Genomic DNA, 18,181 nt, shown 5'->3' on the forward strand with positions numbered 1-18,181 from the left:
AACACACACAATGATGTCATTTTTGGCACCCAGAAAAGTGCTAGTAGCTAAGGCTGGTGAGGCCTTGCATAAGTGGCAACTGTGGACCATTGCCAGAGTGATTCTGGGTTGAAACAAACAAAAGACACAAACCAGGAGGCTAAGGAACCAGCCTTTCCTAAGTCTATTCTGAAGTGCAAATAACTTAAGGAGAAAAAAAGACATAATAACAAACAACAAGCAAAACACAATCAAAATCCATATTATAGTTTTGGGAGAAGAGTCAAGTTCGCTCGTCTCTCTTTCTCATTGATATACTTCCTTCAAACCATACATCAGAAACCATAGTAGCTAGGAGACTTGATTCACGTAGTAGTGGAAAACAAGAATAGTAGATTCAGTGATGAATCTCTTATGGGCCTGCACAAGACCAGTGCTTTGACCAGATGTAAACAAGTCTACCCAGTAGTCACTCTGAGTGGTCCAAGAGCTCATAAGTTAATGCACTTGTCTCTGTTCTGTATCTGCTGAGTCCTCTCCATATGAAATACCTCTAGGTTTCCCCAGACTTGTGCTCTCCTGCCCTGGGGAAGCAACAATCCCATTTAATATCCTTTGTAACTGAGAAAGTATGAGAAATCAGACTCCCTGTGAAATTATTTCTTTTCCTCTAAAGTGCACCATTAGTGGGAAACAGGGAAAGGATTTTTTGGCAGGGTGAGGAGGTGGAGAACTAGACCCCCAGTTCTATCAGGGGCCTTTTCAGGCAGTCTGAAATTAAAATGTAAAGTTTTAATTCATATTCTTCCAAATCCTACTGGTTCTAATGAGTAGTTAACTTCTTAGGAAGTGCCAAGTCCATCACTGTAATAGTTAGGATTTACCCAAAGTTGTCCGTCAGTAGCCATGGTGTCCCTGGAGGGAAGGTGGTGCTCTAGGACCATATGCAGCTGAGTCTGGGTATCCATCCGTGAGCAAGGCAGACACAGCGTCCGCAGAATGAACAGCAAAGACCTTTGCCACTGAAGGACTCAGTGTCTGCACAAGCCACTTCTGACAAGATGGTCTTTCCTCTTTACCTTCTCACTGGAGGTTGTGTTAGAAGCCTGTGTTTTTAAGGACTGTGGGGCTTTCTTCACCATCTTTTAACATCCTTGTGTGGCTTGGAGTTTGCCTGTATTTTATTCTAGAAGAAAAAGCCAAACAAATGTTAGAAACAAATCTTAAAAAGATGCCTACCAGTCTCAAAACAAACAAAAAATGCCCCAGAGCTGAGGTTATCTCACTAAAGGGAAAATATCATACAGCAGATTCTGAAAGGTTTCTTCTTGTCTCTGTACTATCCGAGTTGCTACTGCTGTCGAGATGTTCATGGTGACCCAGTGGTCTGGGTCTGGCCAGAGAGAACAGGCTGTAAGTACCCGGCCATGTCTGATCCTATTATGGCTAAACTAGTCCATGGCGTTTCTGAGTTCGTGGGGAACTCTCTGCCAGGCCCAGACCCAGTGCATTAACTTTGTGAAGAAGGAGGCCCCCTTACCCTTTGACCCTTAGCATCTGGTCAATGGTGTCTGGGAGTGGGGTGCCGAAGCTCTCTGGGAGGAACAAGGTGAGGATGGCTGTCAGGATGGTCAGACTCCCCATGAGAATGTAGGGCAGGAAGCGGTCGTAAGCACCTGTGGCAAAGCAGACAGAGCCCCAAGCCGGGAGTGCAGTTTGACATGGTCTCTCTCCCTCCCTTTGTGTCCCCAGGACTCTAACAGGGATCACCTGCCTTCTCAGCCTCAGCATCTCCCAGTCTGAGCTGCCATATTGGAATCTTGCACCTAGGCAGGTCACAGAACCCAGAGTTGGCACCGAGCAGCAACACCTCGGTGCAGGGGATGGGTGCAGCCTGGGAGGATGGGCCTGGGCCATTCCTATTCCTATTTCCTTTTTATTGGCCGTGCTGTGTGCCATGCGGGATCTTAGTTCCCCGACCAGGGATCGAACCTGTGCCCCCTGCACTGGGAGCAGTGGACCACCAGGGAAGTCCCTCTATTCCTATTTTCTAGCCAAAAATAAATAAGTTAATCAACAAATTAATTTAAAAAAACCCAATGCAGCCAAAAATTAATTAATTAAAAAAACCCACAAAACACCCTATTTCCTAATGCTGGGTTTCCAAGGAACTCAAGGTATGTGTCCAGGGATAGGAATAACTCCTCCACCTCTCCAGATGTGTCACAACCCACTCGATTTGTCTCCAGGCCAGATCAGAAGGTGTTTCTGCTTGTCAGGTCTATATAGCATGTTCACAAAGCAGTCTGAGTACTCCCAAGGTGGGTGCCACCCGTCCCCAGAGATGTGCCAGCTAGGCATGTGCAGGGGGACAGCAGCTGCCATGAGGAAATAACTCTGAGAAAGATAAAACTGGGGCCCTATTACATAAAATGGTACGAGGCAGATCTTTGCACAGTGTAAAACTGCTGTGTTAAGTGCTTCAAGTTACAGAAATTCTCGGTTCATCAGACCTCTAGAATAGACATCTTTCCCTTCCTGTTCCTTATAAACTATGATTCCAAGAAGAAATTTCCCCAATTAGTACACTGGCTCCCTAAACGACACTGCAATTTCTTAGGATAGGGGAATTACCTTCTCTGATGGAAGGCCTGGGAAGGCTAAAACAGATACAAAAACCCTCAACTGTCATCAATTTCTAGCTGTCTATAGGTTGTTTTCCACATGAGCGCTTCCACCACAGTACACCCAGACAGGAACCTTCTCCAGGCATAGATCCAGTATTGGATGGATCCCATTTGCTGAGTGTGTTTGCTTTCCTGTTAACAAGCCATCCCCAAGTCGCATTAAAGCCAATCAGTGCTTCCACCCCATCCCTCCTGTGTGCGCTCAACCCACGGGACTTACCAAGGTAAATGAAGTAGGGAGACAGGATGCTGCCCAGGCGGGATGCCGTGGAGCTGACTCCCACGCCCATGTTCCTGACCACTGTGGGGTACAGCTCGGCTGTGTACACGTAGACCATGGAGAAGGCAGCAGTGACTCCAAACTTACCCACCATCACCAGGATGGTAGCCAAATAATACAAGTCTGAAGAGCAAAGGGAAGAAAGTAGGAGAAGGCACCAACCCAAGGCACACTGCTACTAGTTTTTTGCCTGAAACAGACATACTTTCTCCCTGGGAAGGGTGGGGGAGGAAAGTTTCTATAACTTCCTATTGTGGGATAAGGGGCTTATGTCCCTCCAAGTTGATTACCGAGAGGAGGCTGGGACCTGCAGCTGTGTGAGGACATGCTCTTCTCCTCAGCCTAAAGACCACCAGAGTGAGCGAGCCCCTCAATAACCCAGAGAAACCTGCTCTCCAGTCCAAAAGTCATTAAAGACATGTGTGTCAGAGGGAGCAGCTGGCACCCCAGAACCTCATGCTGCAGGCACTGTGGAATTAACTAAAGATTTGTGGATGAATGGGAAGTTCAATTATAACTCACTTCACGCTTTCACTCCATGCAACACTTCACAGACCAGCAGACCCTCATGAATGATCCTCGGATCTCTCCTGCTCACTGTGCCAATGAGGAGATGCTGTGAGTGGCCTGTGGGTCTCCCTGAGCTCTGGTGTGAACCTCTACATACATTCCTGGGCTCCCAGCCATGCTGCAGTGGGTGCTCTTCCTGTGCAGAGTGTTGCCAGCCTCAGGGGCCCACAAATGATTACCAGAGGTCCCCAAACCCATGACAACTCTCGGTACCATAATGGACATGAGGATCCATAAACCGTTTTATGAATTTTCAGAGGGCTGCCTCCTACCCTTCTGTGGGATACCAAGATGGTTTTAAAAATAAACTCCTGCTACTGGCCTGTGAGAGCCACGCCGTGGCCTGGCCCTGCCCTTTTCCCTCTCCTCATCTCTTACCAAGTGCGCCAGGCTCATTGCCTCCTCAGGGTCTTGGCCTTTGCTCTTTTTCGGCCTGAAATGTTCTGCTCCTAGATTTTCTCATGGGTTTCTCCATCGTTTCATCTGTTTCTGCTCGACTTTCCCCTCTTTAGGGCCACTGTCTGTGACCACTCTATATAAACTAGCTCTCCATTGTCCTTCAGTGTCATTATTAAAGGTAACACAGTCTGTACTATAACAAGCATTTTATTTACTTGTTTGTTGTCTGTCTTCTCAACTGGAGTCTGAGCGCCAGGAGGGCCTGGGGCTCTGCCCGACTCCTTTACTTCTGCACCGTCAGCCCCAAGCACAGTGCCTCCCCCACAGTAAACACTCCACAGCTACTTATTGAATGAATAAATGACTAAGATGGGGCCAGGTTAAAAAGACATGGGGATGGCCCTCTTTCCTCCCCCTCACTCTGCAAATAAACACACACACACACACACATTAACTTGGGTAGAGTACAATCAACCGTCAGCCCCACAAGGTCACTCTCCCTTCTACCCCAAAGCCCAGGCCATGATGACTGTCTGGTCCCAGGAGACACTTTCTCTTGACTTGTGGGCTGAGAACACAGATATGCAGGCGAGCTGTAATGGCATAATTTTATTCTCTTTATTAATTGGCTGAGACAGTATGGTAGAGACTGAGTGACTCAATGGATATCCCAGACTGCAGACATGTATGGTACCTACCTGGGGGCACCAGCTGCACGAAGAGAAGAACGCTGCCACCCAGGAAGAGGGCGGTGGCCATAGAATAGCGTCGGGGCAGGTGCTGCAGGAGCAGCCAGGCCAACACATATGCTGGGACTTCAACCACAGCCGAGAGGAAGCAGTTCAAATAGACATTCCCATGCAAGTTAGGAGTGTCAAGGGAAAGCCCAAAATAGCCCACTGATATGGTCATCCTGAAACAGAATGCAGAAAATAGCTGGAGAAGTGGCATCCACGTGCCTCCCAACCTGGACAACTTTTAAAATATAATTATTGCAGGAAATTCAAAACTATCCTTACCAGGAGGGCAGCAGATTTAACCCTGAGTCTTACTTCTTAGAAAGAAAGATAACTTCCCCCAAGACCAGGGTACCTTCTGGGTCAGAGCACTTTCAGAGCTTTCTAAACAAAGCATTCCAGCAAAAAGACATATAATTCAGATAGATTCACTTTGTTGGAAAAAAAAAAATCAAAAACCAAAAATACTCCAACCTGCCTTTCAGCTTTAAAAATCCTAAGCTAAAGCACTCACAAAAGCCTATTTCCCTACTCTCTGAACCTCCCAAATCCAACAACTGCAGAAGGAGCTAGGGTATGAGTAAGGAGGCAGATAGCAAGTGGGGTGTGATAAGACTGATGAGATAAAATAAGGAACAATCATTAGGTCAAACATTTAGAGAAAGATCCCTGGCGGACCCTCTGGGGCGACCAGCCAGGAAGAGGCTGGTCAGAAGCAGGTGACCCCAACCCCACCGGACTCGTGGGGAGGAGAGGGAGCTCCCAGTGGGCCATCTGCATGCCCCCCGCTGCCCCTGGCCTAGACCCTGTCCCCAGTAGGCATTCTCTCTATTGATGGTCAACACTCTTTGGCAAACCAGACCAGTATGAATCAGACTGTTTTTAACTCATCTGCAGGTTGAAACCACAGCTGGTACAATCAGGGAAAAGGGCATGTACAGGAGTCCCTGGGAAATCCAGAGCAGGAGGGGTGCCTGGGTGAACCATGGAAGGGTGACTCATCGCAGGCTGGCAGGTCTGTGGTGCAGGCTGAAAGCTGGTTTTGTTTGAGGCCGACTCAGGGGCGGTGCACTGCCCTAAGGGATCCCGTGCCATTCCTTGGAAATGGGTGGCTGGCTGCCAAGGCTTGTTGACTCCAGCAATAAGCACTCTGAGATGAAGTCTGCCTTCCTCCCCCGCAGGCTCAGGTAGTCACTTGTAATCCCAAGGGTCTGGCCACTAAGCAAATGCTACCTAGGCACTTGGATGTGTTCCTTTTCTCTGGTAAATCACAGATCCCTCCCTGACACACTTGGTGAAATGCCTCGTTAGAAGGAACCTGACAAGGACGTGTAGGCCATGGCTCTGCCTCCAGGACAGTCTCCAAACATCCCAGAGGGAGGATGTCCTGCTTCCACATTTCCAGAACATACTTAGCAGCCTCTATAACTGAAAGGACACGGTGTCTTCACTTAGAACTTCTTAAAGGCCTCAGTCACTGTCTGATGCACAGGCAACAGGAACAACTAAACTAGGGACCCAATGTGAACAGCGATTTGCCTTCTGACCCGGAGGGATCCCCAAAGATCCCATATCTTCCCCCCAAAGCCCCCACAACAGTTTTCGTTCTCCTCTTCTGAGATTCCGTTAAGAACTGGGACATGCCCACTTCTTTTATTGCAAGGCACATCCCTGCCACTTTCTGATGACACAGGCTTTCAATTCTGATCTGAGATGTCTGCAAATGTGAGGCCTGACAGACACTGCCAGAAGCTTTGTCTGGAGGCCTTAGGTATGTCTCACTTACGCACCACAGTATTATGGACATGATGGTGACCATCCGGATATTCTGGGTTCGGAGCAGATCCAGAATGCTGTGAGACTGCTGTTTCTTGGAGCTTAGGTCTTGTAGCTGCAGGAACAACATGACAAGGGTACGGGACGGAGAGAAGGTTGGAGACTCAGAGACCCAAGAACATACTTGAAACCCTGGCATCTTAGCTTTCTGCGTCTCCAAGTTGGGGAGTGTTTTATGTTTCTTGCTTGAAAAGAAGGGTATGTATAGTGACTATGTCTTGGGCTGCAGAAGGCTTCACCGGACCTTGTGGATAACAAATTTGTGAACGAGAATGAGGAGGAAAAGTAAGTGACCAGCCCTTGGTGCGATGCAGCCAAGGAGGAGGCCCAAGCTGACTGCCCCCTCCCGGCAAAACCTCCAGCCCCGTCAATGGCCACATTCCAGGGAGGCCTCTGCGCATTCCTTTCCAAGGCTGGCTCCCGGCCCCTCTGGGTCAGAGAGAGAAACTGGCTGTGTAGTTTATTGATATTATATTTTAAAAGAATTAATGTTTTCAGTCCTCATACCATGTAGTTACTGGTCTACTTCCAAGGAAAAAAGTTTCAGATAGAAAAACAGGAAAATTGACCTCAGCTTCACTCTGAGTAACTTCCTATGAAATCTGGCACAGCCAAGGACATTAATAAACCACACATCTAAACACACTGATGTTGCTTTCTTAAGCAAACCCAGTTTTGGAGTTTGTTTTTCCTGAGTTAGCAGTTCAACGAAAGGTCAACTTTTGACTTAATGGATCCCCTGGAATACCCTCATTTCCACAAAGATGCCAGTGGGACTTACGGTTTCATCCAGACTGACCTCTGCAAAGCTACAGAGGCCACCTCACTTAAAAGCCCTCCCTGCCACCTACCCCTCCCTGAGCTTTTGTGCACCAGAGTCCTTTCTAGGATGTGCTGAGTGGGATTTGGTGCTGGGCCACCGCTTAACCATGAGGCCGGCAGGGCTGTCAGTGGCCAGCAGCTTCTTTGCTGCCTATAATAACCGGTCTCTCTTTCCCAAGCCCCAAGTCTGCATCTGCATGCCTTTGCGCACTGCGGTATGACTGACTGCTGGTGGCTGTTCTCACAGCCAGGACCTTGTCTTCCTGTCAGAGCAGGGACACACTCCAGAACCCCATCAGCCAGTAATGACAATTTCTAACCTCTTCTCAGAGGCATGAGACTGAGGAAAACCGCTTGCTGCAGAGGAGGTGGAAAGAGAGGGAACAGGAAGGAGAAGCAAGACCCAGGAATCAGGCAGAGCCAGGAAATTACTCATGGCGCGTGAGAACAGGGTTTGCAGAGAGGGGTGGGGTAGGGGGAGGGCGGATATCAAAAAGGACCTGGCTCCAAGACGATAATCAACAACTCCCCGTTGGTGGGCGGAAGGAGACAGGACATTTCTAACTCCAAATCTATTTTTGCTTCATACCTTAGGTACTTGTATTATTTTTTAAGATGAGAAACAACCTAAGGTGTAAGAAACAATGATTTCCCAAAATGCCAATTTCATGAAAGACCTGTTAACTCATAAAGAGTTTTTATTATTAAAAGTAATGGTTCGACTGTATGATCACTTAGAAAATAATTATATAAAGTATGAAAACCTAAACTCCACGGAAAGGTGAAGGAGTTTACGCAGTTGGCACCTTCTCAACTTCTGAATTTTAACAGGACCTGCCTTGGGGGCAGCTGGGGCTTGGGCGGGGGAGAGCTGGGCTCCCGTGTGAAGGGAGGGCTTCAGGGCTGTGTGGTCCTACCCTAAAATCTGGTCACGGAGGCCCTCCCACCAGCTCCGGCATGGTGCTCACCTCACTCGAGTCAAAGATGGTTGAGGGTGCAATGATCCCATTGATTTTGGCAGCCCTGCGGATGATCACCTCTGCCTCTTTAAATCGGCCTTGAGAGATGAGCCATCGGGGGGACTCAGGGATGAACCTGGAAGTACAAGGAGCAATCTCACTGAGGCCTTCCCGTCCCACAGACCAGGTGGAGCATAAGTGGAGGTGGGAAAGGGGGTTTCAGAACCAGAGCTAGGTTCGAGGGATGTTTGGTGTTTCCAAACCAGAAGCTAAGAGGTGCACCATACTAGAGCCAGTAAGTGCGAGCTTCTGATTTCACTGGAGTACACAAAATTTACAGGGGCCGACACACCATGATGGGATTCCTCCCCTGGCTGGCCACCTCCATTTCTGAAGAGTGGTGGTGCCACCTGCTGGACACTAAGTAGACAGGTGCAAAATGGGCTCCTGAAGCTTGGCTTCTGTCATGGGCTGAGCCCGGTCCAGACCCTTACCCTGCCGAACTCCCTTGCTTGTGCCTGGCATCCACAGCAGCTTTTGCACTGGCCTCTTATAGCCTCTAGTTTTTCCTCACTCTCTCCCCTCCCCCTGCCCCCCCTTGATTCATCCAATTGACTCTCCATAAGGCACTTAGGTGTTTTGAGACTTTATGGATCTTATTTTCTACCTCACGAGGTAGCCCCTGCCCTTAGGTCATAACTAGGACTCCCCTGTACCATCTCTGCTCTGTATCTTCTCCTACTATGCTCTGCAATGCTCTCACATCCAGGTGGACCAGTGATCTCACCATCCCCACCTGCAAGGGGCGATTCTCGCCTCAGCCCCTCGGCTGTGTTCTCTTTCTCCATATGGAACGGTCTCCTCTCCGCCTGTCCAACCTCTATCTTGGAGGCTCAGATGGAGCCTGGTTTCCTCCACCCAGCTACCCTGAGGACTCGCACAACGTGCTCCCTCTTCTCCCGGTGCCTCTGGCACGAGGGTGCGGCAACATACAACCAGAGCCAGGGCCTAAGCTGTCTTGTCCTGCAGTCTGATAGCTTCCTGGAGCTTATGCTAAACTCCATCGTCTCGCAGCTACTGCTTTCCTCTCCTTGCACTCCAATCAACCCAGCACAGGGCTGAGAACAAGTCTGTTGATGTCTTGGGGCTGTTTTGTTTTTGGCTTTTCTGAGTATGGAAAAACATTCTGAAACACCTTATAAAGACTTTAAATTTTCTGTCTCTGTGAGCCCAAATGGGGATTTGTGGGTTGCTGCTGCCCCCTAGTGAAGGCCAGATAGAAGACATCCTGCTGGTGGGCACCACCGGGCACAGGGCCACACACTCACTCACCACCACAGTGGGAAGCACAGCACCCCCGGCACCGTCAGCGCCAGCAGAAGCATCCGCCAGTCTCTGATGAAGTGAGCAAATAGCGGCAGCAGCATGTAGCCAAATGCATAAAATATGCACACGCCTAACGTAGAGAATATAATACGAACTGACTTGCCAAGAATTTCTGTTCCTGTTCAAAACAAGGGAGGAGTCATGTTAGTATCTTAATTCCGGTTATTTCCTTATTAATCTTCTTGTGTGTAATTTTCAACATACAGATAAGAAAGCAGGCAGAATTATCTTGAAGCTTCCAAGCCCTAGGGAGGGATGGGATTCTGACCACCTGCTGCGGGTGCCTCCTTGTGGCCTCACGGCGACAGTTCTCTCATGAAACTGTCATCACTTCCTGAAGCCCTATGCTAAAGATGCCACGTGAGGCCTCACTGAGGAAGGAGATTCATTAAAGGGGAAGTCACTATTAAGGCCACACATGCTGACTATTACGCTTTAAGGAAAAATATTTTATCAACTGTGAAGAGAAACAAATGATCCTTTTAACAATCAACCCAAGAAACCCAAAGACCAATAAGCTAGAGTTAGATGCCTCTGAACAGTGAGACTGGCAACTTTTCAGTGAGAGCAGGCCAAAGCCCTGCAGTGTGGACTCAATTAAAACCCTGAAGATCATGTGACTAAAGCCCACTCCTATCAATTCATTCTTGCCAGTCGATTTCACTGGCCACTATGTTTTGCAGAAGAGGCAGTTTTCTTCCTTGGTAAGCCTGCCAATCATGGCCCTTGCTCCTCATGTCATGCCTCCCTGTTTCCTTAGCTACCCCAGCCCTGGGCAGAGGCAAGTCCTATTTTTAAGATCTTAGGTGAATTCCGGCTAAATGGCCATCGAGTACTAATGAGACCAAGGTGCCACACCTCGGGGGCCAGAAAAGAACTGGAAATCAGCAGTCAGGCTATTGGGCTGCTGGGGACACAAGGCTAGGCACTTGGCAGACTCAGTTTCCCTGACTACTAATTGGATTCATCAAGAATCCCTGGTCGGTGTTGCCAGAGACCACTTCCCTTGGAGGGGCATCACAGCTGTCTCCAGAAAGCGGGTGGTGGGATGATGGTGAAACACAGGATCAAGTACTCGACTCCAAATTGATGGCCATACCCAGGACAAATGCTGCCACGTAGTTGGAGATCTGGCCCATGCCTACAAGGAAAAACAGCATGGCAAACATCTCAAAGTTCTTCGAGAAGATCTGCAGGAAGCTGAAGCCAGTCTGCATGCCCATTGTCACAAACAGCACATTCTTCCGACCAAACCTGGGAAGGAAAGGAGAGTGACAGAGAACCAGCTGGGAGAAGGCAGCAGGAATGGGCCCCACCAAGAGGGGCTTTCCCCAGAGTCATTTCAGGGAGGGGTCGCAGACACTGCTGCCAGGGCAGCTGGTGCAGGTGCAATCCTGGCCTCTCAGTCCCTATGCTGTTACTCCCCTCCCCACTCACCAGGACCAATGTGCAGCTTGGGCACCAGGGTTGCCCAAAAGGCAGTGCCAGAATTAAGACAGTGATTACAAGGGATTGACACACATTCATTATACTTAAATTCATACATTCATCATTTATTATTTTTTTAAAAGAGCTGGTTTACTTTGGAGGATGATGGAGAAACAATTCATTATAAATGAAAACTGGTAAATAAAGGGGAAAACATTTGTCCTGACTTTTCTATGTAAACTATGGCGAACAGTTACCAATAACAATGAGGGAGAGTATCATTTCATAAAAGTATTCCAACTATTAAATGAAACCAAAGTGATAAAACTAGAACATCATCATTTTACAACCCCCGATGAATGAAGAGATATGGGCGTTGTGTTTCAATGACTGCTAACATCATAAAGAGAGACACTTGAACATCGCATGACTCCTATAGTCTTTACAAAGGGGCTGAATCTGAATCTGATGAAGTCTCTAGATCCAGCTGCAATTTGCAAGAAATGCAGGGAAAAGAGGAATATGCTCAATTGTACCATAAGCATACAGTTAGCAAAATTCAAACGGGGAAATTCTACAGGTAGAACAGCCCAGGCAAAGAAAAGGATGGAGAATCCATAGGTTAAAGTAGACTAAAAGACATACAAAAATTTTTAAGTGGGCAAGACTAAACTTGTGTTTAAGGATGTACATTTAGACGATAAAACTACAAAAAACCCACAGGGAAGTGATTATTATAAAAGTCAGGCTAGTGTTTACTTATAGGTGAGGGAAGCTATTGTCTTTGGGATGGGACAGATGGATGGGGCTTCTGGGTGGCCAGCAAAGTTCTATTTCTTGACTTCGTGGTTTTTATATGGTTATTCCCCTGGAATAATTCATTAAGCCTCATTTGTTCTGTGTGGTTTCTGTACCTGTGTTCATTTTCAAATTTTAAAAAATGTTGGTTTTTTGGGATTTGTTTGCTTTTAAAGACAGTGACACAACAAGGAGGAACAAGTCAACCTAGTTCATTCAACCTAGCAGATTCAGCTTAAGTCTGCCCAGGGCTAGCAGACACCTATTTTCATTCAATGAATATTTATTTGAACATCTATTATATACTAGTCATTACGGATGTATTTGAATTAAAAAAAGACACTGATTCTGCCCTCAAGGAGCTTATAGTCTACAGTTGGTGAGACAGACAGTAATCATATTTTAATCGAACAACAACACTGCTGAATGTACAATTACACACTGGAACAAGAGCACTGAAGGAACAGCATCCTGGCCCACAAGGGACACAACAGAGGAACCTATCCTGGACTGGAGGTAGGGGCTGGGGACGTGGGCATTCAGGGAAGGTCTCCCTGATTATGGGGCACTGAGACCAGACCCAAAGGAAAAGAAGTTGTTGACAAGGGGGAGTAGGGGAGAGGGACCAAGCTTTCAACGATATTCACAGTACAGTGGGGGAGGCCAATATTAATCATATGGTGTCATCTTTTATTTACCAATTTCTGATAGGAACAAGGAACCAGGGTAATGTAAACTGGGAACCCTGAGGAGGCCGCCTGCGTGGTCAAGGAAGGCCACGGCACGCGGCTGGCGGGGGGCGGGGGGGAATTCTTCACTGTGACTGTGAGAAGAGCATGTGCGACTGTGGCTAGAGGGGCATGGTGAACACGAAGGGCAGCTGTTCAGTAGAGGGTGGCAGGAGCCAGACTGCACAAGACCTTCAGCCACAGTAAAGAGTTTGCTGCTTCTTCCCATTACAACAGGGTTTTGTTGTTTTTGATGATATTGGCATCTAGTAGATAGAGGCCAGAGATGTTCTAAACATCCGAAAATGCCCAGGATAGTCCCCCACAACAAAGCAGTCTCTGGCTCAAAATGTCAACAGTGCTGAGGTTGAGCAACCCTGACCTAAAAGGAGGCTCCCCTGCATTGTCCTGTAACAACAGTGCCCTGCACACCAACCAAGGGGAGGGCCCTTCCTACCCTGCTTTCCCTTCCCAAAGGCTCTCTGGATAGTAGGGAAGAGGAAGACTCAGGAAGCCCTTACATTGCTATAGTCCTTGGCAATCCAGGGTTGGGGCCAGAAAACACTCACGTTTTTTTTAAGAAATATTTGTCTATTTTTATTCTTTGATATTTATGCATAAATTGTACATTTGTAAAATATAGAAAAGCACAGAGAAGAAAATAAAAATCAGCTGCATTCTCTGATAGCCACTAACATTTTTTTCTCTGTTTTTTTAAATTGAAGTAGAGTTGATTTACAATGTTGTGCTAATTTCTGCTGTATAGCAAAGTGAGTCGGTTATACACATATAGACATTCTTTTTTTATATTCTTTTCCATTATGGTTTATCCCAGGAGATTGGATATAGTTCCCTGTGCTATATAGTAGGACCTTGTTGTTTATCCATTCTAAATGGAATAGTTTGCATCTACTAACCCTAAACTCCCAGTCTATCCCTCTCCCTCCCCTCCTCGCCCTTGGCAACCACAAGTCTGTTCTCTTTGTCTGTGAGTCTGTTTCTTAGACAGGTTCATTTGTGCCATATTTTAGATTCCACATTAAGTGATATCATACGGTTTTTGTCTTTCTCTTTCTACTTAATTCACTTTGCATGATAATCTCTAGTTGTATGCATGTTGCTGCAAATGGCATTATTTCGTTCTTTTTCATGGCTGAGTAGTACTCCATTGTATATATGTGCCGCATCTTCTTTATCCATTCATCTGTCAATGGATATTTAGGCTGTTTCCATGTCTTGGCTACTGTGAATAGTGCTGCTATGAACATAGGGGGACACGTATCTTTTTGAATTATAGTTTTGTCCGAGTATATGCCCAGGAGTGGGATTGCTGGATCATACGGTAACTCTATTTTTAGTTTTCTCAGGAACCTCCATACTGTTTTCCATAGTGGCTGCACCAACTTACATTCCCACCAACAGCGTAGGAGGGTTCCCTTTTCTCCACACCCTCTCCAGCACTTGTTATTTGTAGACTTTTTAAGATGGCCATTCTGACTGGTGTGAGGTGGTACCTCGTTGTAGTTTTAATTTGTAAGAAATGCTCACTTTTAAAGTCTGTCAACAAAAGGTCAAACACACATATGCCTACAAAAATAGGAAATATCAGCTACTTCTTCCCAGAGTTGTGCCTCCCTTCTATTTCTGCACATAGAGGTAACTCAATGACGTCAGATAAAATGCTTTGACAGCCCAGGATTATTTTAATTGCTTTTGACTTTTTGGCTTATTCATATTCCAACAAGGAGTCCTATATAAAAAAAACCTGATATTCTAGACAACTCTGGAGGGCATGAATCCACTGCCGTTAGGTAATCTGTTTGGCTTAGGTTTTTTTTTGTTTGTTTTTTTTTTTTGCGGTACGTGGGCCTCTCACTGTTGTGGCCTCTCCCATTGCGGAGCACAGGCTCCGGACGCACAAGCCCAGCGGCCATGGCTCACAGGCCCAGCCGCTCCACGGCACATGGGATCCTCCCGGACCGAGGCACGAACCCGCGTCCCCTGCATCAGCAGGCGGACTCTCAACCACTGTGCCACCAGGGACGCCCTGGCTTAGGTTTTTGAATTGGCTCACTTAGGAGTAAACTGTCCATCCCACAGAGCCCTGGGCCTTCCAAGGGGGTGCAGACAAGCTTGAGGGGTGGTGTAGGGAGCTGAAGGTAGGTGCTGCAGCCAGAACAGCCACATTTTTAGCTATTTCATTGACTGAACTTAAACGATTCTATTTAAAAGATGAAGTCTGCTGGCAAAAAAATGTTTAAAGGTTTGAGAAACCCTGTACTAGCCCTTCTGAAGACTAAGGTGGTCCTCAACATACACACCAACTTTGTTTCTACTGTTTCCTCAGGAGCAGATCTTTGGGAACTTAAACACTTTCCTCAGGTAATCGTGGTATTACACGGCTCTGAGGCCAGCTCACAAAGATCTCCCTATCCCATGACACAGCTGACCAGAAAAATGCACTGAGCTTCAACTCTGTAACTGGGGTACCTCCTCCTAGTCTTTCACATGAAGGTAATTCCTCTGAGTCTCAGCTGCCACCCAACCCTGTAAGAGGGGGATTCCCACTACCCCTCTGGGAGGGCCTCTAAGCTCCGTCCAGGGCACGCCCTCCTCTCACTCTATACTGTTCCCAGGCAATCTCATCCACTTACGGGGCTTTGATGAGGGTTCTATCAACTGACAATTCCCGAACGTGTTTCTCCAGCCCAAACCTCTCACGGAGCACCCTATCCATACATCCAACTCCATACTCCATTCCTCCTATGAGACCCTTAAGTCTCATAGTTACCCCAAATTCAGTATGTTCAAACTGAACTCAACATCATCTCCTACAAACATGGTCGCCTTCCAGAGTGCTTTGTCTTAGAGAAGGGTATCGTCATTGACGCGGCTGTGCAGGCCAGAAGTCTCCCTCCCCTCACTTCCCATGTCCAACTCATAGCCAAGTCCTGTTGGTTTTACCTCCTACCACTCCTCCCCATGTCTACCGCCCTCAGCCTAGTCCAAGCCACCTTCATTTCCTGCATAAAGGATTGTGATAACCTCTTAATTGGTCTTTCCACAATCCTCCTTGTTTCCTTTCAATCCTTTCTCCACAAAGCTATTGAACAACTTTGTAAAAATGCAAATCTGATGATGTCACACTCTTAAAAGCTGCCCACTGCTCTGTGACGAAAGCCCAGACTCCTGTCATCTGCTAAGCCCGGCCTGCTCTTCTGCTTGGGCCTCAGCCTGCCTCGCTGCTTTGTCTCTATACCACTCTCCGCACCCCCACCCCCCACCCCCCACCAACACTTTCTTCCAGTTCCTAAAGTGTGCTATGCCTTTGCTTGAGTCTAGGCTTAAGTACTCTTGGCTCTCTTGCCCAGAACACTCTTTCCTCTCTTCACCCCTTTAGCTAGCTAATTTCTACTCATCTTTCAACCCCCAGCACATGCTTCAATGCTTCACCATCTCAGGTCTCCTCTGTCAGACCCTCTCTGAGCACCCTGCACTTCTCCGCTGTATCACTTACCACCACAAAGGATAACAAGTACTTCCCTCAATTCTTTAATACATTCTGCCTTGCTAGAAAGCAAGTTCTAGAAGAGCAGGCACCTGGAACAGTAGTCCACACAAAACAGAGGATCAGGACTCTGGGCCCGAATCCTAGCTCTGCCACTTGCCAGCTGTGTGACTCTGGGCAAGTCATTTAATTCCTCTGGGCTTCATTTTTCCCATCTATAAACTGAAAATAATAATGCTTCCCACATCATAGGGTTATGAAGATTAAATTATTTGTTGTTTCTTTTCACTTGGTATACAGTGCTCATAAGAGTGAATGGCACATATTAGATGCTCTGTGTTTATTAAATAAATATAAGTAATCAGCTGATGCTTGCTGCTAAGTTAAGGGTCTGGGGAAGCAAAGGCCTTTCCCCTAAAGGAGTAAGTGTCTCAGGCTCATCTAGAATCATCAGTCAGTGGTCACAGCCTACTTAACTCTTTAATGCTCATTGGTGACTGTAGGAATTTGTCCCTTTTAAAAATCCCTAGATGACACTCTGGAAAAGACAAATCTAGTGAGAAATGCACATATTTCTTATGAGGAAAGACTTCTCAAGTAACGACATTAGTCCATAGATGCAAACATGCCAAAACATCACTTTGCATGTCTGCTGCAGGATAAAATGGCTGTAGTCTTAAGGCAGGATGACATTCTCACCCTGAACTTCTCTATTAGAGACTCCCCCTGCTGGGACGATGCTGGGACTCCTCTCCACTGGGTGACCCAGTGTGGCCAAGGACCTTGCTGAAGGCTGCTCTTCTTGCCATGGGCTTCGCTCACAGACCCTGAAGCTCTGGGGTAACAAGACACAACATAATAAACCCCTCTGAGAACAACATGGAAACTATGGAACTGTTTTCCCCAGAAAAATGCTCATATACAATCTCTAAAATTCTGTATGGGATTTCCAGAGGAGATGAACTCCCTAAGCCATGGACTTTGAGGTAAGAGCCTTGGAATTACACAAATAACCTGCTTATGGGTCAAAACAGCACACTTCCTGATTGCTGAGAAATGCCATAACCACAAGCCTGTTAGATAAAGGGAATCAGCCCTGTGGACATAAGAGTTCTGCCCATCACACTGCCGTTGGCTAGTGAGACCTCTCACCTTGAGGAAAGAGCAATGGTTTGGGGAACACAGAGGCAGCCACCTATGGAATGCCCTAAGATCTACAACACAGCTGACATGTGTGTGTGTGGTGTCTCCCTCTCCTAAGCTTGAGGATGCCAAAGAGTTACGCTCACCCAGGGAAGGCGAGCAGGCAGTGCAGAAGTAAGTTGTGGCATATTTCCTGGTCAACTGGATCATGTGTACACTCGGCTGAGGTTGTTTCACTCAGCAAGCATTAGTGAGAGGAGGTTGCTGGCTCTCTTTACTTGGTCTGGAGTCTATACTATAGATGTGCCTTCGCCTTTTTAAAACACACAGCCCTGGGCTGACAGAACACTACCTTGCTCTGTGCTGAGGTGCCTTGCAGCTGCAGGAGTAGACACCCACCTTACCTGTCTGAGAGCTGGCCCGAAATGAAGGAGCCCACCAGCACACCCCCGAAAAACAAGGAGACCGTGAGCGGGGCCTTCCAGTCGTCCTCACACACCAGGTTCCACTGAAAGAGGAGCAAAGGGATGTATCACTCACTTCTTTTAAAAATGTTTTAAATGTAAGGCTTCTCGGAAAATGGAATCAGAACATCCTGCATCCCTGCATGCTCTGTTTACATTACTGTAAGGGTGTGTGAGCTCACTGAGGCAGGCGATGGCTCGTCGGGCAGCAAGGCAAAGAGCAGGTTTCCCCTCACAGGGAGACTGACCATCCTGTTTTTCACAGCTCTTAGCCTCATTGTTTTGCTACCAATTTGAGACGGGGAGACAGGCTGGGAGCAAGTACTCTGCCCATGTGCCAACCCAGGAGGAGGCGAGGCCTTTCACGGTCGCTTCTAAGGACCTGGGCTGAGGCTGGGGCTGTGGGTGGGGCAGGGCACCCTTTCAGTGGGGTTCAGGTCATTGGCAGGGGTGGCAT

The 18,181-nt window shown here is 47.4% G+C and overlaps 1 protein-coding gene across 4 annotated transcripts in view; it reads right to left on the reverse strand.

Annotated features, from left to right (window-relative positions):
* Positions 1-18,181, reverse strand: part of LOC101288688 (solute carrier family 22 member 5) — a 93,616-nt gene continuing 75,435 nt past the window's right edge. For 2 of the 4 annotated variants that reach the window (XM_049707262.1, XM_004279895.3), the window contains 9 exons: positions 17,665-17,768; positions 10,755-10,909; positions 9,602-9,773; positions 8,279-8,405; positions 6,443-6,543; positions 4,614-4,828; positions 2,887-3,069; positions 1,520-1,655; positions 1-1,165 (listed from right to left, as the gene is read on the reverse strand). In XM_049707262.1, the coding sequence (XP_049563219.1) occupies positions 1,078-1,165; positions 1,520-1,655; positions 2,887-3,069; positions 4,614-4,828; positions 6,443-6,543; positions 8,279-8,405; positions 9,602-9,773; positions 10,755-10,909; positions 17,665-17,768 (1,281 nt within the window). In that variant the 3' untranslated portion in view covers positions 1-1,077. The remainder of the gene's footprint in view (positions 1,166-1,519; positions 1,656-2,886; positions 3,070-4,613; positions 4,829-6,442; positions 6,544-8,278; positions 8,406-9,601; positions 9,774-10,754; positions 10,910-17,664; positions 17,769-18,181) is intronic. The other 2 variants (XM_033405881.2, XM_049707263.1) reach the window with 2 other exon arrangements.

This window comes from Orcinus orca, chromosome 3 (genome assembly GCF_937001465.1).
Source record: "Orcinus orca chromosome 3, mOrcOrc1.1, whole genome shotgun sequence".
Classification (NCBI taxonomy): domain Eukaryota; kingdom Metazoa; phylum Chordata; class Mammalia; order Artiodactyla; family Delphinidae; genus Orcinus; species Orcinus orca.